The sequence below is a fragment of the Haplochromis burtoni genome, unplaced genomic scaffold (assembly GCF_018398535.1).
Source record: "Haplochromis burtoni strain Fernald_Lab_line unplaced genomic scaffold, NCSU_Asbu1 Contig_36, whole genome shotgun sequence".
In the NCBI taxonomy this organism is placed as follows: domain Eukaryota; kingdom Metazoa; phylum Chordata; class Actinopteri; order Cichliformes; family Cichlidae; genus Haplochromis; species Haplochromis burtoni.
Window position 1 is genome coordinate 256,495 of NW_024582397.1, and position 25,261 is coordinate 281,755.

A 25,261-nucleotide genomic window follows, 5' to 3' on the forward strand; every position below is an offset into this window, starting at 1 on the left:
TATATATATATATATAATTTCAAACTTCAGGTAGGCAAGTACAATTTTCATTTCAGTTATCACAATCAAGCTAAAACTAGAAAAAGCACTAAATGATTCTAAAAAAAATTATTTTCTTTTATTAGCTTAAGGGTTCATATGAGTAAAGGTCTGTATTGCAGGCCATTCAAAGCCATGTGAGAACAAGTTTTTTGTTTGTTGTTGAGGGAACCATGATGTTACTACATCTGGCTCAAATCCACATCTTGTTCCCCTGATGTTGTAGTTTAGTCGTCATCCAGTGAGCAGCATCCGCTGAAGTAAGCTGCTCAGATTCCTGAGTTAGGGTCAGAAAACAGATGGATTGGCTTAGACAAGGCTGAATACACATTCTTTATGTGGCTGACTGTGAATGTCATCTGAAGAAAAAACTAAACAAAAACGTAAGTCTGTTATATCCTGTATTTAACATACAAACCTTTATGGCATGGTCAAACATAAGTTTTTTGTTTTCTACCCACATACTGCCCCTCCTTTCTACTATATTTCCATATAACGGCAGGGGTAATTGTTTTGTTTCCACTTCCTGTCTGATGTTTATCTGTACCCTGACCATCTTTAGGCAATCGTCCTGTGTCCTCCTTTGTTCCCATCACTGTCAGCTCCATGTCAGCACGCCGTGAACTGAGGTGGTTAATCATAGTGAGAGAGGATGATTTATGGTGTCACAGCAAAATCATGTCAGAGCCTGAGAGATTTATTGTCTTCACTCCCACATGTTCCAGCTAAAAGTTGCAGAAGGGCTCTGTGGCAAGTAAAGTATTACAAATATCAGCAATTTCTTTCTTTTTATAGATGTAAAATGTGATAATTTAGCTAAAAGAATACTACAGTGTTCTTGTCACTGTACTGTCGTGGATTTGAGCTGCTTTTGTGTCTGGTTTTACCTCTCTGGCTGTCTGTCTCACATTGCTTGCAGGCAGCTCAGGGCACCGTCTGGCAGACTGCTGGCTCTTCATGAATATGTGTGTGTGTGTGTGTGGGGGGGGGTGTGGATGTGTGTGTGTTAGAGAGAGAGAATTGTCTGGCTGATTGGGGTTAGCACAGCCCCCTGAGAGTGGCTACTGTACTCACTGGTAGATAAGAAATAAGACGAGCATGCTGGCCTCAGGTGCAGAGGGGAAATCTCTTCATAATAGAGAGAGGAGATTAGAGAGGTAAAATCAATCACTGACTTCATTCCTGTTAACAGGCATTTCGAATAGAGAGAGATGAAGGTGGCTGTTCTTAACTGAAAGACTCTGATATATCTTGACAGAGGGATTGTGCTGGCGATAAAGGTTATATTAATTTATTATGGTGGATTTTCTCTTTTGCTTTGGTGATTTACTAAATTTCATCTCATCATTGTAAAGACCATGTGCTCAGTCTTTTATGACAAATCACCTGTACACGTGCCGCATGAGTGTTCCAGGCAACCAGTGATTTCTATTAATTTCCCTACAGTGTCAAAAATCTACTAGCTTACTTGCTGAATTTTCTATTTGCTGTGAGGTGCAGAATGAGTAGAATTCTGGGATTTTCAGTTTTTTATTATTTTCAGGGTCACTTTGATCCTGAAGATTTATTTTTATGTGCTTCTATTTTATTTAAAGCTTTTTGTGTGTTGTACTGGAGTACTGGGGGGAGCCCAGTCAGAAGCACCTAGTTTCACCTATACAGTTTTAATGAGTTCATAATGGCCTCAGGTCCTAATTTAAAGTATCGCTCACTCTCAGGAAGCAGAGGCACTCTAGCAGACACTGGGAAAGAGACTGCTTTCAATTATTAATGTGGACTATACACAGATGAAAGCTGCAATTTGTAAAGAAAAGCATATATTTTGAGCAGCTGGAGCTTTTCAGTATCAAGTTTGCATGTTCTGCCTGTGCCTGTGTGGGTTTTCTCCTTCAGTCTAGGGAGATCCATGTTAGGTTAACTGGTGATGGAGGAATGGATGGATTAAGTATATGTTTTCATTTTACACAACATGCAATTGTTTTTAGCTTCTCTGATATGTAATTGCTGCTTAAATTAATAAACATTATTTGGTATTTGTTGTGTGTCATTAGGATGAGGACTAACAGTCCAAATATTCAGTTTACTGTAAGGAGGACTAAGAAAACAGTAAATAATCATATTTAAGCAACTAGAATCAGGATAAATAAAGAATTTTCTCATTTGATTTTTTAAATTCTTTTTCATTTTCAGGTATATATATATTTTTTTTGTTTGGCACTATAATCATGTAAAGTGGAGTAACATGCAATAAAACATAAATTACATGTTAAAATACTGCAAACTTGATATTTACTGTGATTTATTTTAATTCTAAAGCAAGTTCATGATTGCTGAAGACCAAGAAGACTGTAACAGCACTAACAATGCATCAAATACTGCAGTATATTACTTTGAAAATCCATCCATCCATCCCCACTATCATGTTCAGGCTTACCAGGGTCGAGGGGTTGAAACCTGTCATACAGCGAGAGAGAGTGAGAGAAAATGAGAACCACATTGTGAAGTATGATATCCATGACTTAGATCAAATGTTAAAGTGTGATAACACCCTTGTGTAGTTCTGCAGTATTTTTCACAAGTGAAGCAGAAAGCAGAGTTGACGCACAGCTGTGAGCTGCAGTCTGCTTCAGGGCAGCTGTTTTCAAGGCTTGCAGCTCCTGCATCTCATTGCCAGCAGCAACAAAGAAAGAAGATGACAACTGCTGGCCTTTGATCTGTTTTTCTCTTTCTCTCATCAGGCAAAATACGAGCAGATTGACTAAAGTGAGAAAGCTTTTCTTCCTCATCGTGGCATAAGTTACAATTGGTTCCTTGCTTAGAAAGCAAAGTTGTTGTTTTTTTCAACTAAAAAAACAAAACAAAACAAAAAACGTCCCCCGAATAACATTTATTATACACAAATGCATGATCAATTTTATTCTGCACGCAATGTGTTTTTAACCAAATGAATAACCCTGTCATCTCCAAATAGCCCTGTCATCTTGGCATGTATTTTCATGTTCCAGGAAGCAGCAAACATGCTAGTTGTCTAACCCAAGTAGGGGAGTGTGTGGTGCAATGTTTGCATCAGACACTGGATTTGAACATACCTGTCAATTACACAACAATCACAACATCAAGCCCACAAACCCCTCTGTGCGCACCTTCCACCCCTCAACTCCGAGCGGAAAGAATTCGTTGGTAGATTGCGAGTGCTTGTAGAGCGTGTTGCAGCAGGTGAGAGCAGGAGTGGTTATTGGATTGAATTAATTTGTAGCTGCTGTTTCTGTATGATATTGACGGCCTGTTGCTCGTTCCCTCCGAGGCAATCGTCTGGTCACACGAAAAGTATAATGGACTGACTCCTCATCCAGTCCTGTGTTCCTATAATCACATACATCCAGGTGAGGCAGCCTGTGTTTGGGCTGTGGTATAATTTTCTGTCGTTTCACCCAGTGTTTACATTTTTCCGTTCATTATCTTCTCAGTATTCCCTGGCATCGCTCATTGTTTGGCAATGTCCTTACAGCTGTTACCCTGACTAATTCTTTCTGTGTGGCTCTCCTTTGTTATGCATGCTGCCCATATGTGTTGTCAAAGCTGTTATGCGTGAGCCAATGAGCCAAGACTTCATGAAAGGGAGCATAGCCAAAAATATAGACACACAAATATTTGCCAGCGGGGTTACAGTTGAGGTGCGAGTGGAAAAGCTCTTGGTTTTAAAGTCTCAGCTTTTCAATTTAAGTGGAAAATATTTGATTAACGCAACAATCTACTGGTCACTAAATCTGAATATTTAACTCTATTTTAAGATAGATAATTAGAATAGAATAGTCTCTGTTGCTGTTTTATCAGCAAGAAAAAGCTTAAGCAATTAACAAACCAAGATAACATCTGCTATCACACACTGATGGCCCTCATGGGGGCATTTCAAGAACAGCTGTTCTAATTCATTCAAGAAAGTGTGTTTTATTTCAGAGGGGTGGCTTTAAGATCTGGGATCTGCTGATGCTGCCCTTTTTATTTTTTAATGAACTCCAAAAGACTGATGAAATATGAGAGCTACTTTCAGCAGCTCCCTTATTTGCATATTTGAGTTGGCAAATTTTCTTTCTTTCTTTCTTTCTTTCTTTCTTTCTTTCTTTCTTTCTTTCTTTCTTTCTTTCTTTCTTTCTTTCTTTCTTTCTTTCTTTCTTTCTTTTTTTAATGGTGGATGCCTTTCCTAACACAACTCCAGTTGGATTTAAGTCTTCTCTCAGGACTGCGTCAATGCTGTTTTGATTGCAAAGCAAACATGTAAACTGCAACAATACTGATGAAATCTGAGTTTTTATTCTAATAAAGGGATACTCATCCCCAGAGAAGTTGGCAAGCTGTTTGCATGCACATTTAAGTTAAACCCTCACCTCACCCATCAGGCTTCATCATGCATGTTGTCACCTGCTTAGTGAAAACATAAATTTCTCCTTTAAAATGCTTATTACGTTTGATTTCTATAATTATCCAATTTGTTCCCTGTAGCTCTTGTGATTTGCTTTTTTATTGCCGGTATTTTAAAATAATATCTCACAATTATCCACATCTTAGTTTTTCCTAGATGAATTCAGGATGAAATGTGCCATTAAAACTACTGTGAATATACCTTTATCAGTCTTTAGAGGCTATAATTCAAATCTGATGAAGAGAAAAAAACAATCTGAAAACTGGGCTTCTAATTTTCTCTGCACAGCTTTTACGGGATAAAGCTCAAGTGTAGCTTCATGTGATAATGCAGAACATCTGCCCATGTTCTTTGGTATGCTGTGAATCTGTAGGGGAGTCAGAAAGCAGCAGAGATATTGAGCCAGACTGCGGTATCGCTGGAATGTTTTCTAGTGATGTTTGTGTTTTATATTGTATCTGTCTGTTGCCACAGCTCTGTACAGTTTGCATTGCATAAAATGCGTACAACAGCATAAGCAATGCTTTATGTTATCAGTGTTGCAGAAGCAGATAAATTATTCATTTTCCATACTGACACTGTTAGTGTTTTCTGTCTCTTGCTCTGTGTAGCAATAGGACATTTCATTGCTGGCAGGCAAACCTACCACCATACAGCCACATGTTTCAACAACACAGCTGGCTCCATTTCCTTTCCCTCACTTTAATCTCACTATACAATGTGAAGATCACAGCGTCTTCAGAGCGTCTGTCTCATCTTGACAGCCCTGTTGATATCTCTGATAAGAAGAAGGAGAGACGAGACAGCAGGTGAATGTGTTTCACCTCATACAGTGTAAATCATCCTCACATGTCATAAATCTCTTAATATCTTGACATCACTACGTGTATATCATTGTTACGTGTGAAAATATAATTACAGGTGATGTTTGTACCGGTGGTCCATAAACAGTTCGCTATATATTACATGTTAACTCCAAAAAGTAGAAATAACTACATTTAATTAGTTCTAAAATGATCATGAAAAGTTTGAAAGTAAAAAATAGATCATTCACACACAGGATGTAAAGGATATTTATTTGGAGTTTATATTTAGTAAATATAAATGGACATAAAAAGTGTTATTGCTTTTTAGCATTGTGGGGTTTAGATGACTCTTTTGACAGTTTTTTCACATGGCTGTGTGAACTCAAAGGCAAATCTTCACCCCAGAAAGATCTTCCATAACCTTAGATTTGTCAAACTGTAATGTTTCGAAAAGAGAGAACAGAAAAACAGAGTGATCATGAACTCCTCTAGTTTCAGTCTCTTAAACATCCATCTGAAGTGAGTGATGAACAGATTGGTAATCTGTCTCTCTGATTGCTCTGTAAATCTGCCAGAAGTATCAGTAATATCCTTTTTCACTCACATTTGCTTCTTTCTGGAGGGTTTGGCACGGAACGCCTCCGCCTGCTGCCTTGGTGGAATTCCTGCCATCTCGAATAGTTTGCTTTGCAAGCCTGACACATCCATCCCCAGACCTGTCTTGACATAGTTGTCATAGCAGTGATCTGCAGTGGGAAGCCTTGTCTTGTTTCCTTTTTAACAAGCTCTGCGTATGATTGTGGGTTCAAAAGTTGCGCTTAGCTTTGGTACTAAACAGTTGAATGTTTCTGGAACCACTAGAATGAAGAAAATAGAAACTTCAATGGCTACACGGGCCCAAAACATGACTTCTTGGACTTGTTAGTAAAATCACTCAAGTGCAACAGTTCTGAATTTAAAAGCCTAGTCAAATTAAATGAATTTTCACTGGCTAAAGTCATAAATTGCCTAAAAGAATTGGAGTTCTGCCTTGACATCCAGATGGTAGGATCAGAATTGTTTGCAACCAACATGAAATCTTGGATCCATCCTGCCTTGTATCAGCAGTTTAGGCTTCTGCTGCTGTAATGGTGTGGGAGATATTTTCTTGGCTCCTCAGTCCCAAATGAGCATCATTTAAACACCACAGTCTACCTGATTATTGCCAATCCCTCAGTTTGACCATCTTCTGATGGCTACTTCCAGCGGGATAACACAGCACGTCACAAAGCTCAAATCATTTCAAACTGGTTTCTTCAATATGACAAGGAGTTCACTGGTGACTGCTCTCCACAGCCACCTGATTTCAGTCCAATAGAGCAATTTTTTTTTAAAAAAACATACTTTTTTTTTGTTTGTTTTTTAAGTTATGCATGCTTTTTTAAAAAGCATGACCATTTTGACTGAGAGATGAATGGCCAGGTGGGTGTAGCTGCTAGCTGTGTGTTAGACCAGTGTAAAGTGACTACTGTAAATATACAGTGTATATATATATATACATAGAGAGATTTAGTGGGCTATACTACTTCCCTTTTATGATAATGTTCAAACACCAAAGCTCTTGTGTGCCTCATGTAACCTTTCCACGTAAACATCCAGACAGTAGAGGAAATGTAAACATAAACACATCAAGGACATCAGGAATGTCATGACTGAACAAAAGATCATGCACACTCTGCACTCATATACCCTATCTTAAAGGTCAAAAAGCAGATTTGAATAGATATTCAACAACTGCTGTGTTAAGTATTCCTAAATATACATGGAAACATTTCTGCTGCTGTACGTACATATGGGTTATATGATTAAGAAAAAAAAATGCACTATAAGGGTCAGTACAGAAAAGACAGGCCTTGTTTATAGTAATAGTATATACTATATAGTATACTATCTATCTATCTATCTATCTATCTATATATAATATATATATATATATATATATATATATATATATATATATATATATAATATATATATAAAAGTATTTATAGCTTCTTACAGTTTTTGGAAGCTTTTGCATTCATTTGCAGACCAGTTTATTTACCTGAATTTTTTTAGAGGAATCTTTTTAACTTGCTTGTTAAGTCACTTAACACTGATCTATGGATTGTTCAAGCGTAAAATTCACACCTAACTCAAACTGTGAACGGTGCAGGAAGAAGGCTGAAGACAATTAGGAAAAGAGGAATAAAGAGCAGGAGGAAGCTCTCAACACTGCTGAGGGAAGATGTATAATGTATTTATGTTTTATAATGTGAATATTACACAAATTAGTACGATGTGGTATCCATGTAAACCGAACAGTCAGTGTTTGCTTGTAAATGAAAACTTGAGGAAGCATGCTTCCTTTTCAGCATCTGAATCTTCCGTTTCAATCTTCTCACAAAGATATCATCTTAATCTGTGATTACCTGCTCCAGTCTGATTCCCAGGGTGAATGACTTGAAAGCATTCTTTCTCATCACAGTGTTTCAAAGCTGAACACAGACGGTTCAGCCAGTGAACTCAGGCATTCCCCAGAGGTTGTTTCACGTTATTTTACACTATCAACTGTTGGTCCCTTTACTCTGCACACCCACCTCTATCTCCTTTCTCCTCCCCTTTCACCTCCGAGCAAGTACACATTCTCCCTGCTCATATGCATATTCTGCGTCGTAGAAGCTGATCACTCTTGCTGCCCCCCTATCCCAGAGAGGAGGAGGGGGTGATGGCAGGCTTGCCAGAAGAAGTCTATGTCCAACTCTCTCTCTCTCTCTCTCTCTCTCTCTCTCTCTCTCTCTCTCTCTCTCTCTCTCTCTCTCTCTCTCTCTCTCTCTCTCTCTCTCTCTCTCTCTCTCTGTGTTTTTACAGGAACCAGGCTTGCTGTTTCTGTCTTGCCATGATTTCAGTGACATTGTTTAGGAAACACAGACAACTCATTTCTACTCAGCAGGTAAGAGTCACCTTCCCTGTGCTTATGAGTGTAGAAACCACGATAACTGTTAATGCTTAGCTGAGTTTGTGTGTTAGGCTGTATGTTGTTTCTAAGTATGTTGAACTATTCAGGACTTTTTTCTTATTGCCTTAATAATCCCCCAAGACTCTTTTCACTTTTCTAGATAGTCTTGCCATGTCAGTGAACACACTAAGTCTGTTTTCACTCTGTGACTTCTTCTCTTCATTTAAATCAGCCCGGCATTCATCTGAGGATAATGAGACTTTTCAAGGAAACACTAAACAAAAGGAAAAAAAAGAGAAAGAAAGAAGTAAGAAAAAAAAGAGCATTTCCTTGAAAGGCACCCTAATCCTCTGTACACTTCACATACACCATGTAGGGACAGGTTGTACTGAAGACCCTATACAGAGTTTCGTAAACTATTATATAACACTGCTTATGCCTTTGCAAATGCATATGTCTAGCATTGTTTTTCCAGTTAGGATTTGTCCTTGTCTGAGAATGCCTTATCTGCTTGTTTTCCAAAGTTCGTGTGCATGTGTGTTTGTGTATGACTGTTTGTCAAGTGTCTCAAGGCCATGTAAAGGCGTTGCCAACTGCTGATTTCTCACAGAAACAGCGCCGACCCACATGGGCTAAATTACACAAATTAACTTTCAAAATACACGTAAATACACGTACCTAAATGATGATCTTGATAAACGTTTGGGCTTACATTAGCACTGTGACTTGTTTTGCTTTTAAAATGCTGATTAGAAACAGCAGGACTCCTGTAGGTTATGTTTATTCAGGAATCGTCCTGGATCATCTGAAAAAATGTCATTTGACTTACACAGATGACAAACTTGTTTGGTGGCAAAATAAGTGTCGCGGTTCTGGGTCAGTTTGACCCAGTATTTTGAGTTGTCGTGTTTTGGTGTGTTTTTGCATTTTGGATTGTTTTCTTATGATGATTATGAATCTATGTTTCAGTTATTCTTGTTTAGGGAGTTGTAAGTAGGTTTTGTGTTCTCATGTTTTTGCAGGTTTAGTTCAAGTTCCATGTGTCATTTTCTGTCTGTCTCACAGTGTCGAGTCTGCGTCTTTGTGTGATGGTTTCTTGTTCCTGTTTTATTGTGAAGGTCTGCGTCTCATGTGAGTGTGTTCAGTTTTACCTCTTGTCTCGTCTCGTTGATTACTCCCAGCTGTGTCCCCCACCTGTGTGTAATCTCCCTGTGTTTCTCTGTGTGCATTTAAGTCACGTCTTCTGTCTTTGTAGTTGCTGGTCCGTCTGTGTATCCACCCTGCTTCATCTGTGTGTTTTCCTGCTGTCCACTGCCATCTGTTTCTGTTCACTCTCATTCATATTCAGGTTCGTGTTCTGTAGTCAGTTTGTTCCCAGTATAGTTTAGTCTTTGTTCCTTTCGCCTTTTGTCCATTTTTATTTTTTGTGTTTAATAAACCACCCTCACACCTTTACAAGTGCCTGCGTTTGGATCCTCCTTTATTTTTCCACACGGCTCATCTCATTCGCCGTGACAATAAGGAAATTGTTTGTTTTTCCGGGTACACTTTGAATGTCTCGGGCTTGTCCAAGGTGCGTTTTAAAGAAGGGCTTAATGAAGGGGTGACATCCACGGACATCCTCTGCCCTGATGAATGGCGGAGTGCGTAATAAATCACCAACTGTGGAAGAGCAGTCAGATTCCTCTGTGCAGTGATGTCACCACTATTGGGTGTGAAACAGATCCAGACTTGAACAGCCCAGCATGAGCCAGATGTTGAGTTTAGTTTCACTCCACGCTCTTGGCTGGATGGCATGTACTCAGAGCCGTTCAAAGCTAGATTTAGAGGCTTTATATTACACATGTACAGGGTATAGTGAGGCTGTGGTAATTACAGGACACAGAGACATACGTAAACATCTCGAGTATGTATCATCTCGTTTTACGTGTGCTGTGAGCTGTGATCTTCTTGTTCTTTTTCACATGAATTACAAATGATCTGTCTGTTTGTTTCAGGTTCATTTGCTTCACAGTTTGAGAGTCTTGCATGAAAAATGGCCGTCCGATATATCAAGCTCAAGTACTTGTGGATTTATGCTTTGAATTATGAAATACTATAAAATACAACAAAAATGGAGGTCACATCGGAGGTGAATTTGGAGAATCATCAGTCTTGGACAGTTTTAGGATTGCACAAAGTGACCTTTCTCACAAAAGACTCACCTAGAGAATATGCTGCTATCTCAACTAATGACTCACTGGAGCGCAGAGGAGATGATTTTTGTTCTAAAGCCCAAAGCTCACTCTTAGAGCGAAGTGGAGATATAACCACAAATGAAAAGGCTTTTGCTTGTGCTGTTCAGAAGACTGTGTGCTTTCTGGAGACTGAAGAAAAGTCAGTCATCCCTAGGGAAGCATCTCTGAACTCAGCTCAGCTTCTTGAATCGAAACTTATTTCACTCAGGACTAATCAGAGCTGCTGTGGTAACTTTTCACCTTCTCCTCCTGAATCAGAAGACCAGTCAAGCAAAGCTGTGCAGAATCATCCTGATGGGACGCTGGATTTTACCTGTGAATATTTGAAAATAGACCGCAAAAACTTTGACCCAGTCGCCCTTAATCGGAACTCCATTCCTGCCACTGAGGTCCCTGCAGTTATTCCTGAATGTGGCTTGAGAGTCCTGGATTTGCCACACATTGTGAAACACAAACAGAGCTCCATTACCTTCTCAGACTACACCTGCCCTCCGACAGGCAACGGCTATGCTTTTGTAAATGAGAGCTCTGACGACGGAGGCTCATCACAGGAAGGTGAGCAGGACGATGATGGTCATCACGACGGCGACAATGACGACGGCGACAATGACGACGGCGACAATGACGACGACGACAATGACGACGACGACGATGACGATGTGTTCCCAGAGCTACCTCACGGTCAAGATCTCCTTGTCCATCATAGACAGAGGAACGCAGGCAAAGAGAAAGAGAAAAAGAAACTGAGAAGCTGTGGTTATGAAGCAGAGGGGGAAACCAGCAGTGAGAAGGTATGCTTTAAAATATTCTCTTTTGCCCTTCAATTTTAGTATTAATCAATTAATAACCCCTTGCCATGAAAATAGAAGTTATTTTTAGATGCACAATTTCACAAATAAAATATCTGCTTACCTGGCAACAGAAAAGAAACATAATGAAGTGGAAATCTACAACAGTAGATTCATCACTAAATGCTGCCACAGAACTGTTTATTCCTGCCACATAAGGCAGCGCTCACAGCACTCATAAATGACACATGATATTTATTTTAGATGTCCCCCTACAAACCCCCCCCAAAAAACTATATATTTAACATATGAAATATCTCAATACAAGAGATAATGTAAGAAGACCCTGCACTTGAATTTAACACGTGTGAAATGTTTTCCCACGTGTGCTAAAACCGGTGAATTCTGTCATAAATTCACACAAGATTTCTTGGAGGCAAATAAAATAAAGTGTTTTAGAGCATGATATCCTAAGAAGAGGGAAACGGATATACTGATAACATAGGTACAGTTCAGTGTCTGAATTCATGATTTTTCTGTTTTCTTTAGAAAAGGAAAGGTTGACACTGAGAGATAAAACAGAGTTGCTATAAGTGTGTGGGAGTACATAGACTCCACATTGGTACTGATGTCCAAAGCTGTTTGCAGTTCTGTTTCCTTGCACTCCATCAGAAGGCAGCAACATTTCAGTAGGCCTATTGGCACCGAACTTAGCTGCCCATTACTGAGCTTTCTGCCCCATCTTTATCGAAGGCAATCACTAATCTTTATTGCCCTTTTAAAATCTTATATGCACATTCGTCTTATAATCCATTAAATATGCGTTCCGCTACAGCTGAGGAGGTTGTATCCAATTGCACATAACTGTCTTTTTTTTTTTTAACAGTCGAGCAGGGCAGAGTAAAGCGCATGTCGACTTCTCTGTCTGTTGGTTGGGGAAGATGTCGTAATGCCAGCTTTATGTGCAGAATGATACTCTGCCCTGAATAGGTTGTTTTGGAGAGGAGTTGAGGAATGCAGGGAATCCAGGGAGTCTGTTGTAAATATTATTAAAGGACAGCAACAAATGTTTCTTGTGCTGTCACACGACAAACTGTGTCATCTTATGGCAGGCAGGCTGTTATGTGAGGGTTACTGTAAGCCAGGCAAGGCATGTAAAAGTTGTTTGTGAAGTTTTAAGGAACTAGTGTGCGGACAACTTTATGTTTCTGTGAACATGCTTGAGTCTCATAGTGTGTTATTAGAAGGGGGAGCCAGTAGGGCTATGGAAAATATACCAATAAATGAATACACAAGTAAAATAAAGTAAAATAAAAAGTAGCAAACATCAGCGTAGCAATATAAATTAGTTAACTAATTAATTACTTATCTTGTAGTTATTGTTATTTGCTTCATCTCTCAGCCTCATCCTGTCTGTTTTTTGTTTTTTTTTCCCTTTTCTGGGTTGGCTCCAGACCTCTGATTGAATAATTTAAATATGTAATTGCAGAACACTAGAGCTGCACAGTCAAGTTTGTTTTGACTGTGGTAGTGTGCATATCTTTCTTTAAAGTCTCTGGATGTGAAAGATTATTTCTGAAATAGCACACAGTTGCAGTAGTTAACATGAACCATATGAGGGCACCATTTGCATAAAGTTAACACTCTGTGGTATCTTCACAACTCTTTACTTCAGCTGATTTTGGCTCAAATGTAAGTAAAAGAATGCACTTCTTAAACTATCTTTCCAGCTCTACAGATATGGCTGTGGCTGTGTTCATGGGGTATTTTTTGCAACACAGGGTAGTAGGAATGTAATTTATTCCTCCAAGCAGCCAGGTAGCCGTTGCCCTTTCGCATGACCGGCTGCTACATTTGGATACCTCCATGGTGATCTCTGGCACTCTCTGTGGGTGGCGTAGACTAGGCAGCCAGCCCAGAGCTCACACACTTAACTCCTCATTTCCATGTCAAAGCCAGTATGTTGGGGTTTACAATGTGGCCAATTTGCGCTGATAAAGTTATAGTCAGCTCACATCTTGTTGTCCCCAGATGATAGTATTGATGCATTTATCTAAAGGATTGACTCATACCAGCGCAGTTGCTATGGTGTAGAGGCTTCACACAATTGCCAGGGCAGGATTGAGGGTAAAGGCATGACGAGATGAATCAAGGGTAGTGTCTCACTTGACTGTCAAGTCCTCACTGGAATTTGTCTCATTCCAAGTAGAAGTGCCCACATTCCTGAGGAGCACCTTGTGGGGATGTCACTAAAAAGATGCAGTGTGAGTGTGTTACAGATTTGGCTCAAGCTTGTTCCAGAATGAGGCATCTGGCTCTTGCTTTTGTGTTTGTCTGATACCCAGGGTCAATTACCTCACAAGATCTCCAGCTTCTGTTCCTTCAGTATTTTCAGTCATTTGGCCTAGAATTGATCACCAATATCTTTAAAATGACTATTTCGGCTTTTTGACTCTTCATCAAAAGAGTTCAAATAGCCACAGACAAACATACACTGAGCAGCTGAACAACTTTTTCCTTCCATGACTGTTTTTCACAAACACAAACAGGAAAATATCTTGTTTTCAATCTGCAGAATACCTCAGACAGACACAAACAGAAGCCGAAACAGAAACACTGAGCGTGTAGGAGGATTCTTTTTTGGGAATAAGTGTGTATTCTTTCATTTTGAATATCCTGATGAAGCTTACATGTAAAATAAAAAAAGCTCAGGCACAGAATCATTGTTATCATTCTCATTTCACTTATTAGCAGTGGCCACAAGTTTATCCACCACAGGGCAGAGTTTGTGCCGTCTGGTTTCTGTTCACAATAAGTGAAAATTCCTTTTATTTGTTAAGCAGACAGAGAGGATTGGGCTGTCTAAACATTCTGATCCAATGTCAAACCTTTTACATTCCCTGATCAGTCTTGAAAAGCAGACCTAGCAGAGAAAGGAAGCTTTATTTTTTTCCTCTTTGGTGACCCCTCAAGACCCTTCAGGCCTTAGAGGTCAGCAGGGGATTGGCCAGATTTAGGTCATTCCTCTGGGATTGAGTGAAAGGAAGCACTTTCTCCCAGTGCTGGGTCAGTCAGCTAACCATGGCTGGTCAGCCGGCTGAAAAGTGTGCCTGGTGTCTCCTCCAGCTCATCAAATTTTAGAAAGAATGCAAAATAAGTTTGTAATATTATTTAAATGTTTTGCTACATTGAGAGTGATTTACAGCTTTAAGAAAGCTGATGATATTAAATAAAAAGGGATAAAAATATTAAGTAAAAAGGGATATTACTATTAGTACAAATATTACTCCTACTGCTATTAGTGTTATTATTACTTGCCTCAATGTCACAACATTTGTAGAGCTCCATGTAACCAGGGATTGTTTGAGTTTATTTCTCTGAAATGGAGGTATTTATTAGTAAGAAAGTTACTTTAAAGTAGATGGGATAGCTTGTATTTATTCTTACTTTTCATTAGATTTTCCTTTTTTGTTTCCAAACATTTGAAAATAATGACCTTCCGACTGGAAAGGTACACTTTTCCCAGGCATTGTCAGGAACTCCCCAACAGAGCATTCATTCGGAAAAGTAAGCTCTAATGTTGGAGAAAATGACTTGATTACAGAAGGCTCAGGCATGGGTTTTAGTTAAAATTCTAGGAAATTACGTATTGGTTTTACGGAGGTGGTTGATGATCACTGCCTCTGAGTTTAACAGGAAATTGGAGTCGATCAACATTCACTGAGGAAAAGAAACACCCAGGCATTACTTTCTGTAACTATCTGGGATTTCGAGGAAAGGTTTAAAAGCCTGGAGTCACGATTGTAACACACTCTTATCTTTTGTTTTTACTCAAAAATCCACATTTTAGCAACAAAGTAGCTGGGAAGGAACTGATATGACAACTCCGTGCAAACTTGAAGACGTCACAGACAAAGATTCAGAATGGCCTTGGTGCATCTACCTCATACAAAAACATGAACACAGAAGCTCTACTGGATAAACCACGAGTGAACCTTTGCTGATCTGAACTCAAACTTCTGTTTACTAAATGTCCAGCTCTTTGTCCTGGAATACAATTTTAACATACTTACTCTGCAGTGTATGGAATACCTGGAGGAGCTCCCTTAAAACTGTTACTACTGTGATAAATCCTCCAGAAAACCCAGGATTTCATACTCAGGTTCTTGAAAAAGGTACACACGGGTGCTGTTGGATTTGATCTTTCCCAGGGCTACACAAGGAAAACACACAGTGATATCTGTCCTTTCTGTCACGCTGACATTCTACTCAGATTACAGAACAGCAATGATAATTTATGCTTTGGTGACTGAAGTGTATCCAGCTGATTAATGAGGATGGACCTCCAGAAGCACCGACACAGCTCCTGTCTGCGTAAAGATGGTCTATTTATATACGCACTGTGTGTCTGGGGAGTGGTGAAAGCCAGTGCGGGGTATTCCATCATGCTCTGTATGGCACACATGTCTGGAACCTCCTCGTCTGCTCTTTCACCCTGAGGATATCACATTTCATGCATGCATGGCAGCAAGGCAGACCTCTGATCTCTGCATCTGCAATTTACAAGAACATTTTGGGGGGTTTGTCTGTAACTTTTTGAGCCTATGGGGATGTGGTAAATTGACAGATGTTACCTGGAAGCTTGCATGTGTCAAATTTGACTAACCAGTCACCCTCATTTGGATTACTTCCATTGCAGTTTTGATGACGACTTTTGATTTTGATGATGTGATTAGTCTATGCGATTTATTTGACAGTTAAAACTTGCAAAAAATAAGATACAGATGTTTTCTGAAAACTGTGAAAAGTCTATTATAATACATCAGCAATAATTAAGATAGTAAAGGTGACAATTTAAAATGCCCAATTTATTGCAGAATAAAACACCCCTTGATAGTTTTAATTAGACAGTACTAAAAAGTGTCCCTGTATTGACTCAATTTTTGGCTGAATACTATATAATGGCATTGTTTGCTTGTTGACTCTTACCCGAGTGCTTGATTACTCACAGGAGTCTCCACAGGTCCAGTCACCCTGGTCGGAGTCAATAAGTCAGCTAATGAAGAAACTAGACCAGCTTAATCTGGACATAGAGGAGGCTCTGAGTGCAAGCTCGTCCCCCTCAGACACACCCTGCACCACCCGCAAGAAACAGGTTGGTGTCTGTTCACACAGCTTGATATCATAGCTATAATTAGCAATGAGTTTTGTATTTTGATACTCGTGCAGAATTAATAGTACATGTCACTGAATGTGTTATAAAGCAGCACGCGGGGTGCAGCACTTCCACTTTCAGTACCTTATGATATGTGAAGTGTTACAGCCACTTTGGTGTGGTATGTCTGCATTCCTGGGAAGCGCATGCCGCATACTTGGTCACACTTTTTAAACTTTCCTAAATCAATTTAGTTTGCTCTCTGAGAAAATCCCAGTGGATTATTTGGACCTGTAAGTAACAGGTGTTCAATTTTTTTATGTCCTGGTCCATATATTTAAAGAGCTGCACATTAGGTGAGGATATAGACAAGCTCTCAAATAAGGCAGGAATAACCCATAAACCCAGTATGTGGAGGGAGGTATAGTGTGCTGCAAGGTTTGTGAGATATGGTAATAAAGTCTGTGACACTATGGGCTTTGTCACGCTGTCTAGAAGTATCTGTGTGCCTCTTAGTCTGTGTAATCATGTAGGTCTGCGGCGCTTAGATGTGATACTGGAATCTACAGTGCTTTAGCCTGGTCAGAGTGGTGCAGCAGGAACAGACTGCTATTGTACTTTTGCCATTACAACTGCGACCATACCACTGTTTTCTAAAAAGGGCCCTTCTCATGGTGGCGTGTTTCATGGAATATCTCACAAGAGTTTGCATTCATGAACAAAAGTGCTCTTTTGGGCTCCATATGTATGTACTGCACAGAAGAGCTGTTGTGTTGGAAGGGAGTTTGTATGATTTGGTCCATTAGGAATGGCTGAGAGAGGCTTACATGCCTCACAGGCATCTGCATAACCATCCCAGGCATTCACTATTACTTGCTTTAACTAATGACAGGCAACTGGGCAAGAAGACAAGACATCTTTACTGGGACATTTGACAAGGTCATACTCTCTGTCTTCTCAAAGGAAGATGCACACATACAGGCTCCTTTGTGTGCTTCTGACAAGCTGATTTGAGAGTGGAGATTTCACTTCCCCAGACGCCGACCTCAGCCTCTTGTTTTCTTTTCCCCTGGCCACTGTTGAGCCCATCCTGTCCTTTTCTGTTTGACCAAACAGTGTTGTTGACAGTTTGCTGTTGTGATGTTGTTGCAGTGGGGTGGTGCGCTTCCAAAGCCCACGTTAAAACGAACCCTGAACGACCAAGTTCTCCATAGACCAGAAAGAGAAGAATGTCAGAACAGAGACTGGTTTTCTACACCTCGCAGCTCCTCAATGGGAACCAGAGCAAGAACCAAGAAGACGGTAAGTTTTTCTAAGAACCTCAGCTTCCTGCAGGGATCAGTCAGTTTCTCTAAGCCAATAACAGCTTATAGTGTGAGGTACAGGATATGCAAACTCTGCTGTTGTTCTCAATTAATTTGGTAGATCCAGCCTAAGATTTAAGTTTCTGGATTTTTATTACAGCATATTTGGGTGACTGCCAATGGGCATTACTCAATGGACTGCCTGTTAATTTAAAGTAGCTAAGAATTATTTTCTTTCTTCTTCCTTCTAAATTATAATGATCTATAAATAATCCAATGACAAATGATGTAAATTTACCATTTAGCTTTTCTGCTGCTTTATGACAGATGATCTAAGTCGATAGCTTTTTAGGTTGTCTGCTTGTCCTTGAATCTCATTCTGGTGAATGTAATATCTCAAACATTCAAGTAGTCAAAAGTCACAAGTAATGGTGACTGTGACCTCACTAGTTGTTAACAATCAGCGATTTAAATAAACCACAGTGGCACGGTGGTTAGCACTGTCGTGGAAGCGAAGGATAAGCGGAAGCGAATGGATGGATGGTACAAAGACAGATTTGTTAATAGCAAATGTTATGAGCTAGATTTCAGTTTACACCAAGAGACATTAGCGAGTCAGCAGTTTTTCCTACATTCTGTTAAACCCTGTTTTTATTGAAATCAATTTCAGTTCAATTTTGTTTATATAACACCAAATCAGAAACAACAGTTTCTTCAAGGTGCTTTATTTTGTAAGGTAAAGACCCTACAATAATACAATAATACAATAGTACAAAACCTCGGGCCAAATTACCATCCCATATGGTAGCCAATGATTTTGATGTGGCAATCAAAGAGACCTTAAAAAGTGAATGGCATAGGAGAAATAAATACTGTTGCAAAGTGGCCTTTACTAAACCTGCAGGGAGGTAATCGATGTGACTATAAACAAGGGTGAAGAATTTCAAGCATGAAGTGGCTTGAAATTCAGCAACTTCAAGCGACAACCTTTTACCTGTCTCTGCACTGTTAATATCAAAGTGTGTAGACAAAACAAAATCCCAAAAGTAAACATTTTAAATGTGTAACTATTTTAAAGATAAAGCCATCATTGGGATTTTGATCTTTTTCATTCCCAATCTACACAACATTTCCATCTGTCTACACATCTGTAAATATTTAGAGTTTGGATTTGAAATCAGGTCAGTCAAACATCCTTAGAGAGGCACAACTCACTTCTTATGGCAAAGAATGTGACTGTTTCGCTGCCGTGAAGAAATAATTGAACAAATAACTGAAACTGAAAGATTTCCAGAATATAAAATCCCTCTAATACATGTTTTTAGTATCATTTTGTGACATGTTCATCCACATTATAATATTTGATATTAGTCTGAAAAGGTTTCATTTTGTTTAGCTGCAACACGAAACCACAGACTGGATTTTGTTGTAGTTAAACAAAATGGATCATTTTGGTCTCTGGAACATTCTCAGAATAGGTGACACCTGTATGTTCTGTGAAACCCGTGAGTACCTCTTGGAAATGATGACAGCATGAGTTAAAACTTGGTGTCAGAGCAGCTGTGTATGTTCACATATTTTATAGATGGAGTAATTTTGTTCAGTTTAGTTTAGTTCATGTTATTCTTCAGTTATGAAATGTTTTAGGCTGTTCAAGAGATCTGTCCCATGGTCACAAAATACCATATCAGTAACTATAGCACTATCCCTCCACAAGCAAGCAAATGAACATATATCTGCAAATGCCAAACAATATAACTAAGTGACCATGCAAAGTTTACAGATATAGGTGAAATGAAATGACATGCAGCATGGACATGTTGAGCTCTGGGGTCCATATGAAACTTCTGACAGCTGGGAGTTGAAATGAAGTCTCAGTCACAGACTTGGAGTCAAAGAATATACAAGCTGAATGTGTGAGACAAAACACACGGCTGGAACTGGTAATTGCAGCTTCATTTACAGATGTTTTATGAACCATGTGGCAAAGGTTTTTTGCACCTGGATGATACACTCCCTTACATCTGTAACATCTCTAAAAACTGGAATGCAGTTCATAGCTTCCTCAGGCTAGACCTTATCTGAGCAGGAATGTCTTGGATGTTGATTAAGATAATGCCTTGGTAGAGGAAGATGCACACAGAATTCTTTACACAATGTCTACAGCAAAATATTATGCAATTTTATGGAAAAATATTCCTTGCGTGTGGTTCCAATGAGGAAAATATGTTTTAAGGTTTTCAAAGTTGTCATAAAAAAATCCATTATGAATAGCTAAACAGACCTGATTTTACAAAAGGCACAAAGAGACATATCTCTTGTATCTTTTTTTCTGCAAACAGTTCGATTTCAGTGCTTCTAGCATTAACTGGACTTGTGTCTAAATGGCATTGAACTGAAAGTTCATTTGAATCATACTGCAGCAGCACTCTCTTGTGTCACATGGTGTTTACCTCCTGCATCTATGAAGCAAGTTCAAGATACCCAGAATATCTTACTGTGATCTGGCTTCATCTACCCTGACGTCGGCAATGTAGGTGGTAATCAACTCGATAAATCTACCCAGAGTTTCTCAATCTAGCAACACGCACGTTCACATGAAAGGGGTGGTGTTAGCAGCATCTGACCAGTCACAAACATGGAGAAGTCTTATGGTAGCAAAGATGGGAAGAGGGTAAACACATAATACAGAGTAAAATAATAGAGCCCCTCTAGACAATGCAGTTTGAGTATATGAGAGGTAGCATTGCACACTAGTTTAGCATTAGAGTGCTACTCCTTTTTCTTTTTTAATGTGTTGCCCTGTTCAAAGAAATCCTTAAAAGCCCCAAATCACCATGACATTTAGTTCATGATGAGTATATGTGACTATAAGGCCTGGAAAATAACAACTCTATTCATGTTTGTACTGGTTAGCTTCACCCTGCTTTTGAGACCAGCTTTTTTTCAGTGTTCTGTGATTGGTGAATAGAGACGTATTTGGGTTGAGGTTTCCTACATTAATTGCCGTTGACAAAGACGGGTATACGTAGAGCATGCTGGTCTCTCATTCAGACTGACTGTTCGGCCTTGTTGACTTGTCATGTGTGGTGAGACAGCAGCTGTCATTCACTTACACAAACTTGTCCTTCCGTATAAACATTCTTGTTGATGCAAGCAAAGGGAAGTTTTTCCTCTGACAACAGCCATGAAAAGGTACTCTGTGCTTCGCTTCTTTTTAGGATGTCAAATTTTCTGACCTGTAACCTTTGACATGTGTCTGTGATTGGCCTGAATCAGGCGATGTGTGCTTCAAGTGGGTCAGATCTCAGGATAAGTCAGGATGAAATACTTTTCAGGGGCTTTTGAGACAAAGAGAATGATTGATGTGTTCATGTCTTTGAAACCTCTTCAAATTGGTACATCTCCTCTGGGGCTCAGCATCTGGTTTTTGGAGTGTTCATTTTCCTGAGTTTATTTCTGAAACTAGGTCTAAAGCAGGTCTATTGAGACCAACTTACCAGAGCTGCATTTACAGAAAATTTATTTACAGCACAGAGATAAGCACAGAGATAAGGACTTTCTTCATGTCTGTACATTAAAGCACTCTTTTCAGAGTTTAGATACGTGATGAAATTCTGCCAGGCTGTGCCAAATCTCACAGTCAATAATGAGGGATCCATCAGTGGCTATACCTCATGGTTTGAAGAGGCTCCACTCAACTCGTCTATGTTTAAACAGAGATAAAAATACACACATAAGGGTATGAGTCATACATTTATGACTTGTTTTTGAATTTGGTTCTCAAAGAGAGTTGGATTTTTGTGCCTGGAGGTAACTGAGTGGTTGAGCCTGCTAACCCTGGAGAATTCCCCCTCCACCTGCCAGACACTTGTTGGGAATTATTCCCTTAATCTCCTTTCGACTGCCTGCTGGCCTTTGTGCTTATTTGCTATATTCCCTAATAGTGTCAATGACTATCTAGAGAAGACAGCAACATGGACACGACTTTTACTAGGTTGCTCATCCAGCCTAGAGGTAAAAATGTGAGGGTTTATACTGTTTGTAGTAATGAAATCTTTGCTAGTATGTTAATAGAAAATCTAAACAGTGCCCTGTGGGCTAATTGTATGTTAACAGTCGTGATGGAGGCTCTGTAGTTTTAGAAAAAAGACATCTTGGGACTATATGCTGCATTTTTGCCTATTCCACAATGAACGTGGAATCAGGGCAGGCAAACAAGTGGATAAATCAAACCAGTGAGCCACAGAAGGGAAATGGAAAAGAGAGATGGGCAGGAGAGCAGATCATGCCCAGTCAGGAAAAGATTTTCAGTTCCTTGGCCTCTATTGGCAGTAGCAGAATTATATTAATAACCATTAAACTAAAAGGTTATAAAGAATATGCTGACCAGCGTAATTTTACAGTGACAAGTTCATGTATCAGCACTTCATTTCCACTGTTTATAAGATTTGGGGAAACCTGAAGTCAGCTGAGACTGAAGAAGTCACTTGGATGAGTGACGAAACGTTTCTCCCACAAAACGCTATGTCCAGATGAACAGAATCAACTTTTGGAGATTTACTTTCCTGGATGATTGAGAATGCATCAAGACCATTTCCACACAGGTCTATTTTCTAGCGCTAACAGCATTCCAAAGAAATGATTCTGTAAAATGATCTTTGATAGTTTTTCTTTGGTCTTATTGGGGAAAGCAAGCTGATAAGACTCTCTTTAAAAGGGGATTATATAATTATAATTAGATAATGATAAGTACATTTTAAAGAAAATCATTGAACTAGGAGCTTGTATCTGAATAGTTTTCATGGCAAAAGAAATGTGAACTGGTGCATATGTATGGCTGCCAAAGTGAAGCTGCATTCAAGTAAAGCCTTAGTGACTATTAATTTATTGTTGTTATTATTATTATTATTATTATTATTATTATTATTATTATTATTATTAATTTATTATTATTTATTATCTTCTTTTTTGAAAAGTGCCATTAAAAAAGAAACCATGTTATATATACAGTTTCTGCTACAGTGACCAGTATTTGAATGTTTTTTCCTGCAGATGTTCAGTAAGGTGACCGATGCATCAGGTGCAGGTAAGACAATATTTCTGTTTTTTATTAGTGGCTGCCCAACAAAATGCCTGTCTATGCAGTGCATGCTGGGAGAGCATGTGACCAGATAAAGCTGATAGAGAAAATGCTTTCTGAGTATACCAGAAAGCAGTGGGGGGTAATTGCATATCAATAAGTATTGCTTTCACTTTTTAAAAAAAAATCAGTATTAGTTAATATTACACTAAAGCTAAGGGTCGTTTTTTTTTGTATAGCTATAATCAAGTGTTAAAGTGGACTGGCACCTTCACTTAATAAGGAATTAAATCTGATAAGTAGGTTAATGCATATTACTATTACTTCCAGTGATTGCATGGAGGTATTTGTTGATTAATACAATTATGGTCCATACATCTTTAACATATCCTTTTCCCTTCATATTCATGTAAAGTTGCGCTCACGGTACTTTAGCATCTAGGTAGCTACAGAAGAGTGAGCATAAACAGAGTAACATTTTTTTGATTAGTAATTTCTAATGCAATTTTTCAAATACCTCAGCAAATATAATGCACCATGATTTTTTGTTGGAGGGGAAGGAGATCTGTAAATCAATTAATGTTCACTGTACAGTAAAACTACTATTACATAATAGTACTATTATGTAAGAAAAGGATTAGACGCTGTCACCTTGTAGAATTTCTTTTGGGAGTTTGAAAGCATAAGACCCTGAAATTTTAAATTTTGATGCCATGAAACTTTATAACTGGATCATAAAGTGTCATTGTTTAAGGAGTCTTCGGTCTTAGTCCACAGCCAGTTTAACATCAGTGAAGTACGGTCCTGTATGACAGTGGTCCCCAACCTTTTTTGCACCACGGAGCGGTTTGTGTCCGACAATATTTTCTCGGACCGGCCTTTAAGGTGTTGCAGATAAATACAGCAAAGCCTGTATCGGTACAAAAAAAGAAGATTTATTCATAACACAAGGAAAAAGACCCAGGGAAACAGAGTTAACGATAAAAACGATTTAAAATAAATAACGATAAAAACCATAAAAACCATAAATTTCACACCTGAGTTTCAACTCTCGCGGCCCAGTACCAAACGACTCACAGTCTGTGGCCCGGGGATTGGGGACCGCTGCTGTATGTAATTTTAAAAAACAACCCTCTGTGCACTCTGAGGCTGGATTGCACGCTGGCTCACATGGTGGCATTCTTCAGGCACCAGACAATAAGACTGATGGCCACAGGTGGTAGCTCCCTCCCAACCGTGTCTTGAGAATGTCCAAATGCACAGAGTCTTGTTTTAAAGGCCTTTTATATATTGGTCACATGGTGGTTAAAATTAGGCAGCGTGCCAGATCTTTGTTTCTGTTTTGCTGTGAGGAAATATTTGGCTTGGTGTGATGTAGGCCTTGTGGGGCAGCTGCAGGATTTGGGTAGATGCCATTTTAGTCTCAGGTTGCACTCTCACATGACCTCAGCTGTACATGATTGCACCGCACAAGTGGACATTATGGTCTGGAAAAATTCCATGTCACTTTTATGAAGCAGTTAACTAATGTGCGGTCTGGTCGTGTGAATGAGATATGTCCTGTGACTGATTCTTGGAAACCTGAGTGTGCGAGCACAGTGAAAAACATCAACAGATCTGTCAACCCAGATAAAAGATTCCCATCAAATGATTTCTGATGGGAATTTTTTTTTTTTTTATTTAGTTTGGATAGTTTGATTGGAATAAGCTAGATTAGACACAATATCCCTATCTACTTTTTTAGGTCAAAAAGCACATAGAATCTACAAATGGTTTAGACATGAACCAGTGACACGGAGAATGATCCTGTAAAAGATGGTCTTTTCTCATTAGGTGTGAGTTTTTCTGGTTGTATTTTGCAGCTGGGCTGCAGGAACCTCTTTAAAGACATGAATATGAGACAGCCAGATGGTCCTCGGTGTGGACTATAACATCACCGTCCACCTCATTACATTGACATTGGCCAGAAGAGGCTTTGTTTTTGTTGTTGCTTTTAATGTGCTAGAAATGTCCTGCAGGCTTATTACACATTCACATGACTTGTATGCAAGGATGCCCAAAAGTTCTTTTACAATGATTAATGCATGGTGGGTTTCTGTAAATTATGTTATTGTCATATTTATTAAATAAATATTATTTAGTATTTATTTCATCTTTATTCTTTTTTTAATTGCCACCACACCTGATTTTTATTAACAAAGTGTGGGAAAAAAAAATCTTTTGTTAGCATGGTGGTTGGTCAGAGCAGCACAGCTTTTAATGGTGTTGAATTCTTTTGAACATTGAACTTCATGTTTGTAACTTATAATAGAACGAGCAGAGAGCAGAGATCTTTGAAATAGTTCTTCCTACTTCTTGTTGTTTATTTAAGATCATGTTGTGAGTCATTTCTGGAAAACAGTCAACCTTTTAACCTTCTTGACTTTCGGTTTTGTTGTTTCCTGATTCAAAA

General features: G+C 39.0%; 1 protein-coding gene across 3 annotated transcripts in view; it reads left to right on the plus strand.

The window, feature by feature from the left end:
• Window positions 1–8,154: 8,154 nt before the first annotated feature.
• stard13b (StAR-related lipid transfer (START) domain containing 13b) overlaps window positions 8,155–25,261 on the plus strand; it is a 60,979-nt gene continuing 43,872 nt past the window's right edge. The window contains exons 1-6 of one of the 3 annotated variants that reach the window (XM_042219643.1): window positions 8,155–8,236; window positions 8,475–8,549; window positions 10,240–11,270; window positions 16,279–16,422; window positions 17,575–17,724; window positions 22,782–22,815. In XM_042219643.1, the coding sequence (XP_042075577.1) occupies window positions 10,356–11,270; window positions 16,279–16,422; window positions 17,575–17,724; window positions 22,782–22,815 (1,243 nt within the window). In that variant the 5' untranslated portion in view covers window positions 8,155–8,236; window positions 8,475–8,549; window positions 10,240–10,355. The remainder of the gene's footprint in view (window positions 8,237–8,474; window positions 8,550–10,239; window positions 11,271–16,278; window positions 16,423–17,574; window positions 17,725–22,781; window positions 22,816–25,261) is intronic. The other 2 variants (XM_005926445.2, XM_005926446.2) reach the window with 2 other exon arrangements.